This window comes from Melanerpes formicivorus, unplaced genomic scaffold (assembly GCF_026170545.1).
Source record: "Melanerpes formicivorus ecotype bairdi unplaced genomic scaffold, bMelFor1.0.p_v2 SCAF_119, whole genome shotgun sequence".
NCBI lineage: Eukaryota > Metazoa > Chordata > Aves > Piciformes > Picidae > Melanerpes > Melanerpes formicivorus.
In genome coordinates, this window is record NW_027142471.1 from 828,193 (window position 1) to 846,383 (window position 18,191).

General features: G+C 50.1%; 1 protein-coding gene and 1 pseudogene across 1 annotated transcript; one reads left to right on the top strand and one right to left on the bottom strand.

Annotated features, from left to right (window-relative positions):
* Positions 1 to 1,655: 1,655 nt before the first annotated feature.
* Positions 1,656 to 2,608, bottom strand: LOC137456192 (feather keratin Cos1-2-like). The gene is made up of 2 exons (XM_068167497.1): positions 2,583 to 2,608; positions 1,656 to 2,378 (listed from the first exon to the last, which is right to left on the bottom strand). Exon 2 carries the CDS (start codon positions 2,355 to 2,357, stop codon positions 2,040 to 2,042), a length of 318 nt encoding a protein of 105 aa, XP_068023598.1. The 5' UTR covers positions 2,358 to 2,378; positions 2,583 to 2,608; the 3' UTR covers positions 1,656 to 2,039.
* Positions 2,609 to 4,908: 2,300 nt separating this feature from the next.
* Positions 4,909 to 6,041, top strand: LOC137456191 (feather keratin Cos1-2-like; annotated as a pseudogene).
* The last annotated feature ends 12,150 nt before the right edge of the window (positions 6,042 to 18,191 follow it).

Here is an 18,191-nt window from a genome sequence, read left to right on the forward strand (position 1 = left end):
GAGAGAATAAGCAGCCCCAGCACTAACAGGGAGAAAATTCAGGAGGCATTTGACAGCTTCATGAGGTTTGGCAGATTGAAATTGTTGTTGGGAAGTATGAAATCACACAGGGAAGAGTAGCAGGGCTCAGAATCCAAAAGACCAATTTCAGTAAAACTTCTCATTATCTTCTTCAAATTGCTGAGAGCAGATGGGCCCTGGCAAGTGCTCAAGGACTGTATGAGGTTCCTCTCTCATCTGCCTGTATCCATGAGAGCTAGCCATGGAACTTTGAGGAGGTGATGGAGGGGAGGGGACCTCATCGTTTGGCCTACTACAGCTCTGCAGCCAAGGACATCAGTGGTTGGGCTTCCCATTCACACAATGTGCTCCAAGACCAGTGCTCAAGGCTCCCATGGGAAGTGATGCAGAAAGTCTGCAAGAGCGATAGCCATCGGCTCTGAAGATGCCAGGAATGTCTTGCTCAGCTCCAGGGGACTGCACGTTGTCCTGCTTTAGCGTCAGACAGATCTTCTGTTGCCCTGAGAGGGATGAAAGAATGACACTCATCACAGCAATGGATTGCGCAGTGATAGGAAATTTAAATGGAAAAGCAATTGGTGTTTTACAGAAACTACAAAGCACAGTGGCAAAGATATCCCAAAGCGTACACAGTCCCTTCCAGCACACCCAAAGCCTCCCAACACTTCCCTTCTCCCCACCTGAGGGTATACTGAAACACCCCAGGGTTCTTTCTTCCCCCCCACTGCTAGGCTGGTCTCAGGCTGGACAGGTCTGAGACTGATCCCTCCCCCCCGGCCCCCTCTCCCCCATGTCTCCCCTTGGCACTAGGCCTAGCCAGACCTAAGAGGCCTTGAGATACTCCCCCACTGTTACCTAATAGGGAGCTGATTTAGTTTATACAGATTTATAGGCCAGAAATATGATACAATATTAATATTATTTATCAAATATCAACAATTATTTTTCTGAGCCAATTTGGTTCAGGTTCATTTGCCTGGTTGATGATGGTGAATTACACATGAGAGAAGGCTGATAAACAGTAGAATAACAGTCTATAAAAATCACAATGGATGCAGTAAAACTTTAATGAGTCCAGAGCAGATAAGAAGGTGTACCAGGAGCAGCCACTTAAATGGGGATAGGGTGGGGGAGGGTTATAGTTTGTGACCTGTTGGTTAGCTCTGTTGTGAACTCGAGGTGGTTTGTCTATGCCATCCACGGCAGCATTGCTGTTTGGTTTCATGTATATGGAGATTCCAGTTTGTCCCTCTATAGTCCAAGTTCCTCCAGGACAGGAGGATCTCCCACGGGACCAGAGAGGGAAGAAAGAGGAAGAGAAGGACTTTGCAGATGGATTTATAGATCACAGGATTTATGGGTATGAAATATTCTGTTTCCTGTGTCCACCTTACTGTTTTAGACACTTGGAACTTATGTGGCAGTAACAGGAGGCACCCAGCCTGAACTGCCACACACACCAAGGACAACTTGGTGCAGTGAATTCTACGACCTTCAAACTCTTCAAACAAAATTGGAACCTCTTTTGCACCCAACAGAGTGGTCTCCCAAATCACCATTTCTCCTGAGCACAGTGGAATGGTCACCACAGAAGGAAAGAGGAGTCAGAGGAGAAAATTTGAATGCGGCAAAAATTTGAATGCATCACAACTTTAATGAGTCCAGAGAAGAAAAGAAGGTGTACCAGGAGCAGCCACTAAAATGGGAAAGGGGTGGGGCTGCTGCAGGGTGTCCATCTGCCTGCCCTGCCAAGGAAGGGAGGCCAACAGGTGCCAGCTAGGCAGACACTGGGAGAGAGCTACAGCAAAGTGAAGAGAGAGAGAAGAGAGCAGAGGAAGCAAATGTACACATAATCCATACTTCTAGACAGCACAGGCTGACCCCTGCCTGCCACCCTTGCAATAGACATCAGGGACGCAGAAGTAATATAAACAGAGTGGTCCAAAGCTGTATCTCAAGTCTAGCATCAAGGTCTAAGATGTTGGAAGTTCTTCTAGCCAAGGCCATTGCCAGCAGCTCTAGCAGGGGCGGCAACAGTAGCGGTTGGTGATGCAGGAGAGGTCAAAGCCCCCAGAGTTGATGGGCACTCCCTCAGAGCTGAGGATGCTGCCAACAGCAGCAGAGGTGGAGGAGCCCACGGCAGTGTTCTGTGGGAAGGAGCTGAGGATGGGTCCAGGCAGGGTCACCACCACAGGGGAGGGCTCGATGACGATGGTGGAGCTCTGGCACTGCCTGCAGCAGGGCTCATTGCAGCTGCTGGCCAGTGGGGTTGGGCCGCAGGGCTGGCAGCAGGGCTCACAGGGCTGGCAGCTTTGGCACTTCTCAGGGCAGGACATGGTTTTGGGCTGCAGGTGCACCTGTGAGAGAATGTCATGGAAGCTCAATATGGGAAAACATAAGAAGCAGCTCTGCACCCAACCACAGTGGAACCAGGACTCCTCATACCCCAGCATATGCTGATTAGCTCAGAGCCCATGAGATACCTCAGATAAAGTCCCAGCCTCTATCTGATGAAGACCTTTTCTCACCTCTCCCAGAAGGAACAGAGGCTTCAGACTCACCTGGTTGCCAAGGAGAAGGAGGTGAGAGAAGTAGATGAGACAGCAGAGAGCTGATCTGCCTTTTATAGCAGTGCTGCAGTGCCTCAGGCCCAGAGGCAGCTCTGTGGAAGGGAGAATTCTGTGAGAAGCTCGTGACAAATGCAAACCATCCCGGTTGAAGGGACAGGCTGCATCCTGGGTTCCTCCTCTGCTGACGCTTCAATTCCTCACTTCTGCATCATCCTTTCCATTAGGAAGTCTCCTCTCAGTGTGCAAGTGAGAGCCCCAAGGATGTCTGGGGCAGACACTTGTGAGTGCAGACACAGGACTTGGATCAGCTGCAGGCAGGTGATGTGCACCTGAGCCATTCTGGAGGCATGGTTTGGGACCAAGTTGTCAGAAAATGGGCAGGGCAGCGGTATCAGTGTGACCACCAGACTCTCCAGGCAGAGTTCCCTTTTCAGTTTTTTCCATTTGCTCTGAGGCTAGATATAGGATAGCATCACTGACTCAACTCTGAACTTGTACAGCTGGGCACCAGCCCAGCCCTTTCCTGCACTTGCTGAAAGCATTGCCAGAAGGTGCTGCTGGGAGGTCTCTCCAAGGACTGTAATGGTTTAGTCTCTATGCAAAGACATTTCAGAAAACACTTCAGAGGAAGGGAGGGATGAACTAAAGCAGACAGCATCAGGAAAAAAAATGAATTTTGATCAGAGGTTTTTGAATGACAGTCTGGCAGGTGATCATTGATTACTGCTCACAAAGCTTACTGGGCTGGCAGTGCACATCCCAGTCACATGGGAGAACACATCTGTGAATGGCTTACTGCAGCTCACAGTAGGCCTGCAGAAGGCAGCTTGCATTCAGGCTGTGTATGAACTTGGAGACACAGAATTCCAATGGTGGCTGTGGTAAACCCTTAGCACCTTACACTGCTTATTAAAGGGCTACCAGGAGCTTTAAAAGTCTATGTTCAGACCTTAAGGGAAAGAATCAGAAGGCTATAGACCATAACCAGCAAAATCCTCATAATGTGCCCACGTATATAATGACCTGGGCAGAAATATTAGGCTATATTGTTGCCTATGGTCATGAGATGGACTGGAGCGAGTCTGCAAGCAGCATGGATGGGTTCTAAATTGTTTGAGAGGTTTTCAAACCCCACTGCAAGCAAATTTTCATGTGGTGAGAGTTTAAACATGTTCTGGAAAGGTCTAATGTGGAATTTAGTAACCCCAAATGGGTTTCACATGATACATTCTAAATGTCATGGTCCAGGACAAGAGATTAAATTGGTAGGAGCCTGTGGATAGCTGGTGCACTTGCAGTACCTGCTGGTACACTGTCAGACACTGAAAAGGGGCAAACCCCAAACTGCAAAAAAGAATTACAGCAACTGCTGGGTACATTGAGATATTGGAGAGAGCACAAACATGGGTTTTCAGTGATTTCTTATCCCTTGTATGATTTACTCAGGAGACAAACAGCATGGGATTGGACTCCACAGCACACATCTGATGAGAAACACGACAGCAGTGCCTGTTATAAACGGGCTGCACAAGAACATTCCTAAGTTTCTTGTGAGAGTTGTTTTATTAAAAAGCAGAAGAAAGCAAGCAGCAGAAAAATAAAAAGGAGAGAAATGATGTGCTGGGGCACAGAGACCTCCCCCCACAGATACCTCCAGTCTCTGCCAGAAAGCATCTCACAATTACTATCTTTTCTTTATATAGCTACATCATTTACATATGCATGCTTATGCTTAATAGAAGGCAGGGATATGAAAATGAGTCCTAGCGACTTCTTGAGCATGCATCTTCCTTGCGGTAGGGGTCGCAGATGAGGCAGGGGAGGTCTTTCTCCTGTATCCTATGAAGAACCACATCTTCTCACACAGGCACTGCTGCAGCACAGGACTTGTCTAAGGTAAACATTCTGCGATTCTGGGAAAGTTGGCATAAGGTTCCTGTCTGAAGGCAAAACAATCTGAACATTTACCCTCTGTTCGCAAAACAAACCAACTGCCACTACCCACCCTGAATCCTGCATCCTGTAACACAAATCACAAACCACTACTGCATTTATAACAGAGCCCATTTCCTGACAAGCCCTCAGGAATGGCACAGGCACACATCACCTGCCTGCATGGGATGCCACCAGCACTGCAGCTGACTCTTCTGCCTGCACTGACATCTGTCTGCCCTGCACACCCTTGGGGGCCTCACCTGGGCGCTGAGAGCAGACCTCCCAATGGAAAGAATGTGGCAGAAGGCAGGAAATGAAGCAGTAGCAGGACAGGAACCCAGGATGCAGCCAGTCCCTTCTGCTGGGATGGTTTGCATTTGTCATGAGCTGCTCACAGAATTCTTCCTTCCACAAAGCTGCCTCTGGGCCTGAGGCACTGCAGCACTGCTATAAAAGGCAGCCCAGCTCTCTGCTCTCTCATCCACTTCTCTTGCCTCCTTCTCCTTGGCAACCAGGTGAGTCTGAAGCCTCTGCTACTCCTTCTGTAACATCAGGTCTTTGCCCAATAGAATCTCATCTGGTAGGGAATGTCCTAATACTGGACTGGGACCTGATACTCCTAGGAGAAAGAAGGGGAGAGAAGATCTTCAGCAGAGAGAGACTGGGACATAGATGAGCTTAGAAGAGAGCAGGATATGCTGGTGCAGGATGGAACCTGGACTCCACTGTGGTTGGGTGCAGAGCTGCTTCTTATGTTTTCCCATATTGAGCTTCCATGACATTCTCTCACAGGTGCACCTGCAGCCCAAAACCATGTCCTGCCCTGAGAAGTGCCAAAGCTGCCAGCCCTGTGAGCCCTGCTGCCAGCCCTGTGGCCCAACCCCACTGGCCAGCAGCTGCAATGAGCCCTGCTGCAGGCAGTGCCAGAGCTCCACCATCGTCATCGAGCCCTCCCCTGTGGTGGTGACCCTGCCTGGACCCATCCTCAGCTCCTTCCCTCAGAACACTGCCGTGGGCTCCTCCACCTCTGCTGCTGTTGGCAGCATCCTCAGCTCTGAGGGAGTGCCCATCAACTCTGGGGGCTTTGACCTCTCCTGCATCACCAACCGCTACTGCTGCCGCCCCTGCTAGAGCTGCTGGCAATGGCCTTGGCTAGAAGAACTTCCAACATCTTAGACCTTGATGCTAGACTTTGAGATACAGCTTTGGACCACTCTGTTTATATTACTTCTGCATCCCTGATGTCTATTGCAAGGGTGGCAGGCAGGGGTCAGCCTGTGCTGTCTAGAAGTATGGATTATGTGTACATTTGCTTCCTCTGCTCTCTTCTCTCTCTCTTCACTTTGCTGTAGCTCTCTCCCAGTGTCTGCCTAGCTGGCACCTGTTGGCCTCCCTTCCTTGGCAGGGCAGGCAGATGGACACCCTGCAGCAGCCCCACCCCTTTCCCATTTTAGTGGCTGCTCCTGGTACACCTTCTTTCCTTCTCTGGACTCATTAAAGTTGTGCTGCATCTGAGCTTAGGTGTCTTAGCTCCACATGTCTTTTGTTCTGTGGTGACCCTTCCAGTGTTCTCAGAGGAAACGGTGGTTTTGGAGAGGAATCTTTTGGGTTTAAAAGAGGATCCTTCCTTGTTTGAAAAGGAAGGCGGTGGTAGATTCCACTGCACTGGGTTGTGCTTTGTGGTGTCCTGGAGCTGAGTAAGACATTCCTGGTTACTCCAGAGGAAATGGTTATCACACTTGCAGCCTTGCTGCATCTCTTCCCTGGGGAGCCTTGAGCACTGCCTTGGAGTCAAAGTAGTGCTGCCCTTGGATGCAGAGTTCAGGTCTGCAGTGGGGCAATGAATGAGGTCAATAACCTCTGTGGCTCGTGTGTAATCAATCTCCTCCAGCTCTGAATGCATACTTGCTGGGGCAGGAACTTCAAATAGAGGATGTCTTCAGAAGTGGTTGGAATGGGATGGGAGGGGAGGGCCACAAGAACATTTTGCTCCCTGAATATCCCTTCAGGATATCCACACTTTCTGCCCATCATCTCACCATCAAGAGATGGAGGGTGACTGGGCAGAGGACAGCAGAGCATACAACATCCCCACAGTAGCTTGGACTCTGCACAGCCCAATGCTTATCTTCCTACCTGTAGCATGTTCCAGGTGCCCACCTTCCCTCAGTCTGTGCACACAACTTGTGGCTTCACTCTCAATGCCAATGTTCAGGAGTGATTTTCAATAAGAATTGACCATTTCTTCTGAGACATTGACCTTTGCTCATGGTAAACCCTGGCATGCCTTGGGTGTCCAAGGGGCGGCAGGACCTTGGCAGTCAGCGGGGCCCAGCAGGGTAGTCTCTCACCTGCCCGCTTGAGATCGTGACGTCAGCCATGGAAAGTTTAACCACGGCAGGGCTGAGCCGTGCAGTCGACACTTGGCTGGAGACCTGCTGGCTGCTCACTTGGCCACAGCCAGCGGCACTGCCATGGCACTTTTCTTTTTTCCAGTGGGTTGGTGGCCAGGGCCAGGGATGGTTGTAACTTGCAGCAAAGCTGTTTTCAAAAGATCTGTATAAACCCAGAACATAAGCAGGCAGGTGTGCAGACAACTGGCTGCAGAGAGGGCTGGAGCTTGGCACCTGAAATGGAGGGCAGTGGAGACAACACCTGCATTAGGTGTGAGCAGCTTGACTATCTGTTTAACCTAGCGGCTGATCTGAAGGTAGAAGTTGCTAAACTTAGGACTTTAAGGGAATGTGAAAGGGAGTTGACCTTGAGTAAGCAGGCTCTGCAGGCTCCCCTAGCAGAGGCAGGTGACCCAGGACGCAGCGGGAAATGGATACAGGTCCCTCTTAGGAGAGGCAAAATGAAACCCTCACAGCTCCCCTCACCTTCCCAGCTGCCCTTGCAAAGCAAGTATGGGGCACTGGAAGTTGAGAGGTGATTCTGAAGACAGAAGAGACACCATCTGAGGTGTTGCCTAAAGCCAAACAGCCTGCCCCCCGCATCAGGACTTGTTCCCTCAAAAAAAAGAGGAAGGTTATTGTTATTGGTGATTCCCTCCTGAGGGGAACAAAGGGCCCCAGATGTCAGCAGGATCCTTCCCACAGGGAAGTCTTCTGCCTCCCTGGGGCCCAGGTCAGAGATGTTACCAGAAGGCTGCCTAGTCTGGTACAGGCCTCTGATTACTATCCCTTGATAGTTATGCAGGTAAGGAGCGATAAGGTTGAAACCAGAGGTCCCAAGGTAATCAAAAAGGACTTCAAGGCCCTGGGAAAACTGGTTGAGGGGTCAGGGGCATAGGTAATTTTTTCATCAATACCAGTGTTCTTGAGCTGAGATCTTTCTCTTTTGGTTTCTTTTCAGGGCTTTGTAGGTCAGAAGGACCCCTGGCAGATGGCGAGGACTGGCAGGGTCATCTTCTCATGTGCCTGCTCAGGATCCTGATGTCAGCTGCGGGAATTTTAAACCCTGGCTGGGCTGAGCGCGCGACACCATTTTGGCTGGAGAGACTTCTTGCCCAGCTGCGCATGATGTGGCAGCTGACAGAGTACAGAAGCCTCTGTGGTAGCCTCTGAACCATGGTAACAACTCAGCCAAAGGCTATTAGAAAATCAGTAGGTACCCAGACAGAGTTGGTGCAGGTGTCCAGGCTGCTAGCTGCAGAGAGTGCTGGAGCCTGGCACTTGGAATGGAGGGGGAAGGAGACAGGTGTGACCAGGTGAATTTTCTCCTCAACCTGGTGGCTGAGTGTCCTGGTTGGGCTTAAGGATGAAGTAGCAAGGCTCAGGACTATATGGGAATGTGAAAGGGAGTTACATATGTGGGAGCAGGCCTTGCAGACCTCCCCTCTTGAGGGAGGCATCCCTGGAAACAGGAAGGGATGGATACAAGTCCCTGTTAGAGGAAGCAAGGAGAATCCATCCCAGCCCTCTGCCCCTTTCAGTAAGTGCCCCTTGCACAGTAAGTATGAGGCCCTGCAGGCCGAGGACAATGTGGATGAGAGGGCTGAAGAGGAACCATCTAAGGAGATGCCTAAGGCAAAGCAGTCCCCACCAACCATAAGGACCAGCTCCACAAAGAAAAGGAGAAGGGTTATAGTTGTTGGGGACTCTCTTCTGAGGGGAACAGAGGGACCCATATATTGTCCTGACCCATCCCATAGGGAAGTGTGCTGCCTACCTGGGGCCTAGACAAGAGACATCACCAGGAGACTCCCAAAGCTAATCCAGCCTCTGACTCTTACCCATTGCTGGTGATCCAAGCTGGATGCAATGAAATTGATAAGTAGAGCACCAGGATGATCAAAAAGGAATTCAAAGCCCTTGGACGATTGATGGGGCAGGAGCTCAAGCAGTGCACTGCTCAGCTCCATCAGTGGCAGGGGTGTACACTGAGAGGAACAGGAGAACACATGCCATCAACAATTGGCTCAGGGGATGGTGCCAGCAGCAGAATTTTGGCTTCTTTGATCTGGGGCAACTTTTACTGCACCTGACCTGCTGGGTCCTGATGGGGTGACATTATCTAGAAAGGGCAAGAGGGTACTAGCACTAGAGTTGGCAGGGCTTATTATGAGGGCTTTAAACTAAGTCTGAAGAGGGTGGGTGAGGAAACCAGTCTCTCTGGAGAGGAAAGAGTGGAGCATAAATTAGAGTTAATTGAGAAATCAGCAGCCCAGCTGCAATGCAGGCACACCAACGCAGCATGGGTAACAAGCAAGAGGAACTGCAAGTCTTGGTTCACCAGGAAGACTATGATATAGTTGCTATTACGGAAACATGGTGGGATACCACGCATGATTGGAGTGCTGCACTGGGGGCTTACAGGGTCTTTAGGAGAGACAGGTGAGGGAGAAGAGGAGGAGGGGTGGCTCTGTATATTAGAGAGTCACTCGATGCCACAGAGCTTGAGGTGGAGAATGAAGTGATTGAGAGCCTGTGGGTTAAAATCAGAGGGAGGCCTAACAAATCTGACATCCTGGTTGGAGTCTGTTATAGACCACCCAACCAGGATGAGAAGGAAGATGAAATATTCTACAGTCAGTGGAGGCTGTCTCAAGATCATCAGATCTTGTCCTTGTGGGTGACTTTAACCTACCAGACATCTGCTGGGAACTTAACTCAGCAGAGAGGAGGCAGTCCAAAAGGTTCCTGGAGCGCATGGAGCTTCCTGATGCAGCTCTTAAGTGAGCCTACCAGGGGTCAGGCTCCGCTTGACCTGCTGTTCTCAAATAGAGAAGGGCTTATGGGAGATGTGATGGTGGGAGGCTGCCTAAGGTGCAGTGACCATGAGATAGTGAAGTTTTCAATATGCAGGGAGATAGGGAGGAACACCAACAGAACCTTCACCTTGCACTGCAGGAGGGCAAACTTCAGCTTATTCAGAAAGTTCCCTGGGCAGCAGCCCTTTAAGAACCAGGATGGTTGGAGTTACTTCAAACAGGAGCTTTTGAAGGCACAGGAAAAGGGGAACATGAGCCAAGGGGAAGGCTCTGGATGAGCAAGCAGCTCTTGAAGGGATTAAGGGAAAAAGAAAAGGGAGTATCACATTTGGAAAGAAGGGAGGCAACTCCAGATACATTTAAGGATGTTGTTAGAACATGTAGGAGAAGAATTAGAGAGGCAAAGGCCCAGTTGGAACTCAAGCTGAACACTGCTGTGAAAGATAATAAAAAGCAATTTTGTAAATACATTAATGCTAAAAAGAGGGCAAGAAGAACCTCCACTCATTATTAGGCCTGGAGAGTAACACTGTGACTGAAGATGAGGAAAAGGATGAGGTTCTAAATACCTTCTTTGCCTCCATCTTCAAGTAAGGCAGGAGGACTCCAGGATAACTGGCCTCCTGAACTGGTAGATGGAGTCAGGAAGCAGTGTAGTACCCCTGAAATCCATGAGGAGTTAGTTTGGGACTTGCTGAGCCACTTGGATACCCACAAGTCCATGGGACCGGATGGGATCCATCCTAGGGTGCTGAGAGAGCTGGCAGATGAGCTGCCAAGCCGCTCTCCATCATTTTCCACCAGTCCTGGCTCACTGGAGAGGTCCCAGATGACTGGAAACTGGCCAATGTGATCCCCATCCACAAGAAGGGTCGGATGGAGGAACCTGGAAACTACAGGCCGGTCAGCCTGACCTCAGTGCCAGGCAAGATTATGGAACAGGTCCTCTTGAATGCAATCACACAGCACTTACAGGATGGCCAAGGGATCAGGCCCAGCCAGCATGGATATAGGAGGGGCAGGTCCTGCCTGACCAATCTGATCTCCTTCTATGCCCAGATGACCCACCTGGTGGATATGGGGAGGCCTGTGGATGCAGTCTACCTGGACTTCAGCAAGGCCTTTGACACTGTCCCCCACAGCAAACTCCTGGCCAAGCTGTCAGCCCATGGCTTGGATGGGAGCACACTGAGATGGGTTAGGAACTGGCTGGAGGCTGAACCCAGAGAGTGGTGGGGAATGGTGCCACATCCAGCTGGCAGCCAGTCACTAGTGGTGTCCCCCATGGATCAGTGCTGGGCCCCATCCTGTTCAATATCTTCATTGATGATCTGGATGAGGGATTGAGTCCATCATCAGTAAATTTGCAGATTACACCAAGCTGGGGCAGGAGTTGATCTGTTAGAGGATAGGAGAGCTCTGCAGAGGGACCTTGACAGGCTGGACAGAAGGCCAGAGTCCAACAGGATGGCATTCAACAAGTTCAAGTGCCAGGTGTTGCACTTTGGCCACAACAACCCCACGCAGTGCTACAGGTTGGGATTGAAGTGGCTTGACAGCTGCCAAACAGAAAGGGAACTGGGGGTACTGAAGACCAACGGCATTCTGGCCTGCATCATGAAGAGTGTGGCCAGCAGAAGCAGGAAGGTCATTCTGCCCTGTACTCAGCACTGGTTAGGCGACACCTTGAGGACTGTGTCCAGTTCTGGGCCCCTCAGTTTAAGAAGGACATTGAGACTCTTGAACGTGTCCAGAGAAGGGCAACAAAGCTGGGGAGGGGTCTGGAGCACAGCCCTATGAGGAGATGCTGAGGGAGCTAGGGGTGTTTAGTCTGGAGAAGTGGAGTCTCAGGGGAGACCTTCTTGCTCTCTCCAACTCCCTGAAGGGAGGTTGTAGCCAGGTGGGGGTTGGTCTCTTCTCCCAGGCACCCAGCACCAGAACAAGAGGACACAGTCTCAAGCTGTGACAGGGGAAGTTTAGGCTGGAGGTGAGGAGAAAGTTCTTCCCAGAAAGACCAATTGGCCACTGGGATGTGCTTCCCAGGGAGGTGGTGGAGTCCCCACCCCTGGAAGTGTTCAAGAGGGGACTGGCTGTGGCACTTGGAGCCATGTCTTAGTTGTCAGGAGGTCTTGGGTGACAGGTTGGACTTGATGATCTTTGAGGTCTTTTCCAACCTTATTGATTCTATGATTCTATGAATACCCTTAGCTGTGGAAAGGAATACCAAAAGGAACAGGTCGTCAGCTATAGTCAGCAAGTGTCTCAGAGGCTGGTGCCACCAACAGAATGTTGGGTTTTTGATCTTGGGGAACTTTGTATGGCACCAGGTCAGCTGGCAGCAGATGGAGTACATCTGTTGCAGAGGAGGAGAAAGATCTTAGTGCATGAGAGTGGACTATCCCCCACAGGGAAAAGGGTTCTAGGAAGGGAATTGGCAGGTCCCATTGACAGGGCTTTAAACTAGATTCAGAGGGGGAAGCGGCTGAAACCAGTCCCCCCAGGCAGGAGTCTAGGGGTGGTAATCTGGAGCCAGGGGTGAAACCAGCAGCCCAGATGAAATGCATGTATACTAATGTATGAAGTATGGGCAACAAACAAGAGGATCTGGAAGCCTTGCTGCAGCAGGAAAGTTATGATGTAGTTGCCATCACAGAGACGTGGTGGGATGACTCACATGACTGGAGCACTGTAATTGATGGCTACAGGCTCTTTAGGAGAGACAGGCCAAGGAGAAGGGGTGGAGGGGTGGCCCTGTACATTAAAGAGGTTCTAGACACCATGGAACTAGAGATCAGGGATGATCAGGTTGAGTGCCTGTAGGTGAGAATTAGAGGGAAGGCCAACAAGGCAGACATCCTGGTTGGAGTATGTTATAGACCACCCAACCAGGATGCAGAGGTTAATGAATTATTCTATAGGCAGCTAGAGGCTGTCTCAAGATCACCATACCGTGTTCTTATGGGCAACTTTAACCTGCCTGATACCAGCTTGTAGAGTTTCTTTTTGTCTGACAGCCTGCCCAGGAGCTCCTTGCTCATCCAGACAGGTCTCCTAGCATTCTTTCCTGCTTTCCTCTTTGTGAGCATACTTTGCTCCTGGGCATGGAGAAGGTGATCCTTGAACGTTGACCAGCTGTCCTGGGCCCCTCTTCCCTCTAGGGCATTGTCCCATGATACTTTGGCCAGCAGATCCCTGAAGTGATCAAAGTCTCATGCCTAAAATCTAGGATTGCAAGCTTGGGATACATCCTCCTAGTTGCCCTGTTACAGTACTCCATGGACCTGTTGTAGGTATTTAGGAATTTCTTTCAGTGATGCTTGACAATTTCTTTGATCTCCATTCTCAGGCCCAGGTAATGATTTCAAGACTCATCACCTGTAAGAAACCACCACCTCCTATTCCAGAGGAGAAAGCCCTGAAAGCACCACAAGCACCACTGAGCTTGAATAAGGCCTCAGACATGTAGTGTCCTATGTACCAGGGGATGCTCCCCTCACTCTCCTTCTGCCTGCTCTTCTGGGCAGTCACTGTCTATACTCATCACCCTAGCAGTGGGCACCTTCTTCCTGTGCCCAGATACCAAGGCCTTACTTCTTCCTCTTGCAGACCTGCAAGCAGTGGCACTGGGTGATTCACCGGTGTCAGGGCATCTCCATCTCCTCACCCTGCATGAGACATCAGAGCCTTATTCCAGGGGGAATCTGTCCTCCAACAAACTTCACATCTGCAGCAACACAATGGAGGGCAGATCCATGCCCTCAAGGCAGGGGACCTCTCCCCATGCTAAGCTCTGCTGGTTGCAGTGCTAGATCAAATGGAAGGAAGGTGCAGTCCCTGAGTGGACATAGGGGCACAGGAGTCATCCAGGATAAGAGGGAACTGAAAGTGGGATGGAATATTCTCATACTGGCTCCTTGTAACCCTCAACACACTGGAGGTGTCCTGGTACCACACACAGGGTCCAGGAACTAGAGGCTGTTCTCTGGAGGCTCTGGGCAATGGGAAAACAGAAAACTGGGGCATAGAATGGGTTCCCTCTGAGGACAGCCTGCAGGAGGTGACAGGCAGCATCTTTGCATGGTGGCATTTACTGTCAGCTGACGTACACACTGAAATCAATACTCCTCTTTGTGTCTGAGAGAGTCAGAAAACCACCTTCTAGCCCCAAGGGCAGAGCTTCTGGGATAGACTCATCTGGGAATGTGAAAAAAATAAAGAAGAGAAAATATTTGTTGTTCTCTTGCCCAAAACACCCTCTCTGGTTCTTCCTGCTCTGGCAGTGAATCATTTTGGTCTCTCAAGCTTACAACCCATTTAACATCTTCATGCAGGACACCCTGGCAGGTAACCATGTGGAAGAATCATCCTCTGAGCTCTCTGCAGACACAATAGACATCCAGCTTTCCAGCTGCAAGTGTAGACTAGGGGGCACAGAAGATGTGACCATGTTAACTGAGCAGGTTAATGCAGGACACCTGTCTGTACTTCTCTGACCATCCATGCTCCCATCCCTCACAGTCACAGCACATCTCTATTCTTCAGGAGCCTTCTTGCCCCCTTCTGATTCTTCCTCTTCTGCCTCTCCTTCTGACACACCCCAGATGGATAAAAAAAACAAGATCTGTCACTCCAGAAGAAAACACTGATAACACAGACACTTCTACTCCTTCAGAAAGGAAAACTCAGCTAAAACTTCTTTGCAGGCACCATGGCTGCTTTTGTTAGCTTCCAACACAGCTGCTCTCCAGGGTCATCCCCATGCTCAAACAGATGGACAGAGCACAACTCTACACTGAGGAGCAAACTCGCTCCTAGAACTAAAGTGGACAGCTGCACTCTGTCAGGAGACTGGGGCACAGGGATTGCATCCAGCAATGAAGTGGAATTCCTTTGAGACAGATGAGACATGAAAGGCAGAGGAATAGCTTGGGGCATGGGTGGGAATATAGCTGAACAGAAAGTCTTACCCAGTCTCAAGGCTGCTTAGTCTCTTCACAGGCTGAGGTTTGGCTGATGCCCAGGTGCACAGCTAGGAAGGAATCTTGCTTCCTCAGGCCACTTTGGCTAGGAGATGAACCCACAAGAGAAGTCATGTCTCACAAGGAGAGGTCCCTTCTGCAACAGTGTGCTTCAGAGGAAGCTGAGGACAGAAGCAGAGCAGCACAAGCCAGGCAGATGCATCTTTTGAATACTCATTCCTATGGCAGAGTTAGTTTCAGCTCAGTGGGTTGGATAGAGCTTGGTATGTTCATGTGGCTTCACCCTTCATGTTCATGAAGGATGCATCAATAGCTGTCCCTCAGCTCCAACTCCTTGAACCTGACAGTTTTATTGGGCTGTTTTGCTCTTTTCCCAAGCCTGGATTCAGACACAAAAGTCACACCAGAGCATGCTGTTAACAGCATCTGTTGCAGAGGCTGGGGAGACAGAGTGAGATCCAACCTCACCACAACTTCATCAGAACATTTCTGGAGAAGCTGAGGTCAGATCTATGTGCAAACAGTGCTAGGGAGGGAAACACTCCACAGAACATATACACAGCCTCTCTTAATATGTGATGCTCTATGGTTTGGGCACCAGTGTGGGCTCAGTGGAGGGACAGGTGATGTTGTTGTGCAGATTGGCATCCCACACAGGGAAGAGCACCTGGAAGGTCTCCACAGACAGCTCAGAGCATAGCCTCCCTGAATCTACTCAAAGTTTGGATTTATCCACCCACAATAGCATCTGAAAGGCCTGGGTCAGCATCTCTTCTTGTTCCAGTCCTTGCCATACTTAATGACACGTCTCACCAAAGTTGCAAGTCCAGTCAAGATTGTCTTTCCCATTTGCAGGTTGCCCAGGGTTCCAGGAAAGGCTGAGTTGGTTCCAGTCTTCTCCTTCTGCTAGCTTAAATTAGCCTCCAAAACACACTATGGAAAGCGAAGAAAACCTCATTAACTATTGCTCCAGAGAGATCTCCTTCTATCTCCACACTGTTGACCTAGTGAGGCTCTCTAGAGAGATGAGACAGAGTGGTGCTCATCCCAAGAAAAGGAATCAAGTTGTAATCTCTGCTGTGTCACTGGTTGCCTAAGGCCAGGGCTGGGTTTTTCAGCACTTGGAGATTCTTGCTTGACTGGTGTGGCAGCATCTGGGCTTTGCACAGTCAGAAGGTGTTAGAACCGTCCTCTCAGGCAGGTGTATCTGCTCTAGAACTGCTGCCTCCAAACTCCAGGTAATACTGTCAAAGAGTTCTTGGACACCTGAAAATGTGTGTAGTAGGCTAAGGAACAGATCATGCAGTCCACTGTGAGGCAACAGAAAACTGCTGGGAGATTTACAGTATCTTATGTATCATGATAATCTCAATAAACCAAATCATTCCCCATCAAGGTAGGTCTCCATGATTATTTTCTCTGGCTAGGCATGAGGTCTGCATCCTCAGAGTGGTGAAGGCCTGTCTCAAGCTCACCCATATCCCCTCTGTCTGTAGATACTGGGTAGTTGGAACCAGGCACAGACAAAGTTTCCTCAGGGACTGGTGGAACTCAGGACTTTCTTCCCAAAGGCCTCTTTCCAGCTTTCAAGTTCAGATCTTCAACACTGTAACTCTGCTTTGCAAACTCCATTCTCAAGGTATGAACTTCCTTTCCTTTGAGCCCCAAAAAGTATCTCTACAATTAGTGATTGGATCATTCAATCTCCAGGACCTTACATCAATAGCAAAGGTTCAGTGTTTGCAGTTAAGGATGATATGTACAACAAGCTCTTTGTCTCAAAACCGATCACAACAAGGAACACTTGAAGACATTGGTAACCCTGAGTTCCCTTTCTCATGGTGCTGTGGAACTTTAGCTAATTTCTTGAGATTAAGCCCTTAGCAGAAAAGGAGATTATGAAATTGGAGGACTCTGAGCACGTTTAGAAAGCAGCCAAACAAGACCAGCAACATGCCAAATGAATCTTTTTCTAACACTTCTCAGAGTTTCCATGATTATCACAAGATCAGAGAATGTTAGGGGTTGGAAGGGACCTCGAAAGCTCACCCAGTCCAACCCCCCCTGCCAGAGCAGGTTCACCTAGAGCAGGTCACACAGGAACACATCCAGGAGAGTTTTGAATATCTTCAGAGAAGGAGACTCCACAACACCCCTGGGCAGTCTGCTCCACTGTTTTGTCACCCTCAGGGTGAAAAGGCTTTCCCTTCTGTTCCTGTGGAACTTCCTCTGCTCCAGCTTTCACTCATTGCCCCTTCATAGTATCACAGTATCATTCAGGGTTGGAAGGGACCACAAGGATCATCTAGTTCCAACCCCCCTGCCATGGGCAGGGACACCCCACACTAGATCAGGCTGGCCAGAGTCTCATCCAGCCTGGTCTTAAACACCCCCAGGGACGGGGCCTCGACCACCTCCCTGGACAACCCATTCCAGGGTTTCACCACTCTCATGGTGAAGAACCTCCTCCTCACATCTAGCCTGAATCTCCCCACCTCCAGCTTCATTCCATTTCCCCTAGTCCTATCACTACCTGAGATCCTGAGAAGTCCTTCCCCAGCCTTCCTGTAGGCCCCCTTCAGATACTGGAAGGCCACAATTAGGTCACCTCGGAGCCTTCTCTTCTGCAGACTGAACAGCCCCAACTCCTTCAGTCTGTCCTCATAGGAGAGGTGCTCCAGCCCTCTGATCATCCTCCTGGCCCTTCTCTGGACACACTCCAGCACCTTCACATCCCTCTTGTAATAGGGGCTCCAGAACTGGACACAGTACTCCAGGTGGGGTCTCACCAGGGCTGAGTAGAGGGGGAGGATCACCTCCCTCGACCTGCTAGCCACACTTCTCCTGATGCAGCCCAGGATCTGATTGGCTTTGCGGGCTGCAAGTGCACACTGAGAGCTCCTGTTGAGCTTTCTGTCCACCAGCACCCCCAAGTCTCTCTCCTCAGGGCTACTTTCCAGCCAGTCACTGCCCAGCCTGGATTTGTGCCTGGGATTGCCTCGACCCAGATGCAGGACCCTGCACTTGCTCTTATTGAACTTCATGAGGTTGGCTTGTGCCCACCTCTCCAGCCTGTCCAGGTCCCTCTGGATGGCCTCCCTTCCCTCCAGCGTGTCTGCTGCACCACACAGCTTGGTGTCATCAGCAAACTTGCTGAGGGTGCACTCAATGCCTTGTCTTATCATTGGACACCACTAAGAGTAGCATGGCTCCATCCTTCCAACACTGCCCTTCACATCTTTATGAACACAAAGGAACCCCTCAGTCTCCTCCTCTCCAAGCTGAAGAGCCCCAGCTCCCTTAGTCTTTCCTCATGAGGAAGATGTTCCACTCCCTGAATCGTCTTTGTGGCTCTGCACTAGAGTCTTTTAAAGCATTTCCCTGTCCTTCTTGAACTAAGGGGCCCAGAATCAGACACAATCTGTTAGCGATGTCAAAAAGTCAACAGACAGCACTGACCAGCCTTTGCACAGC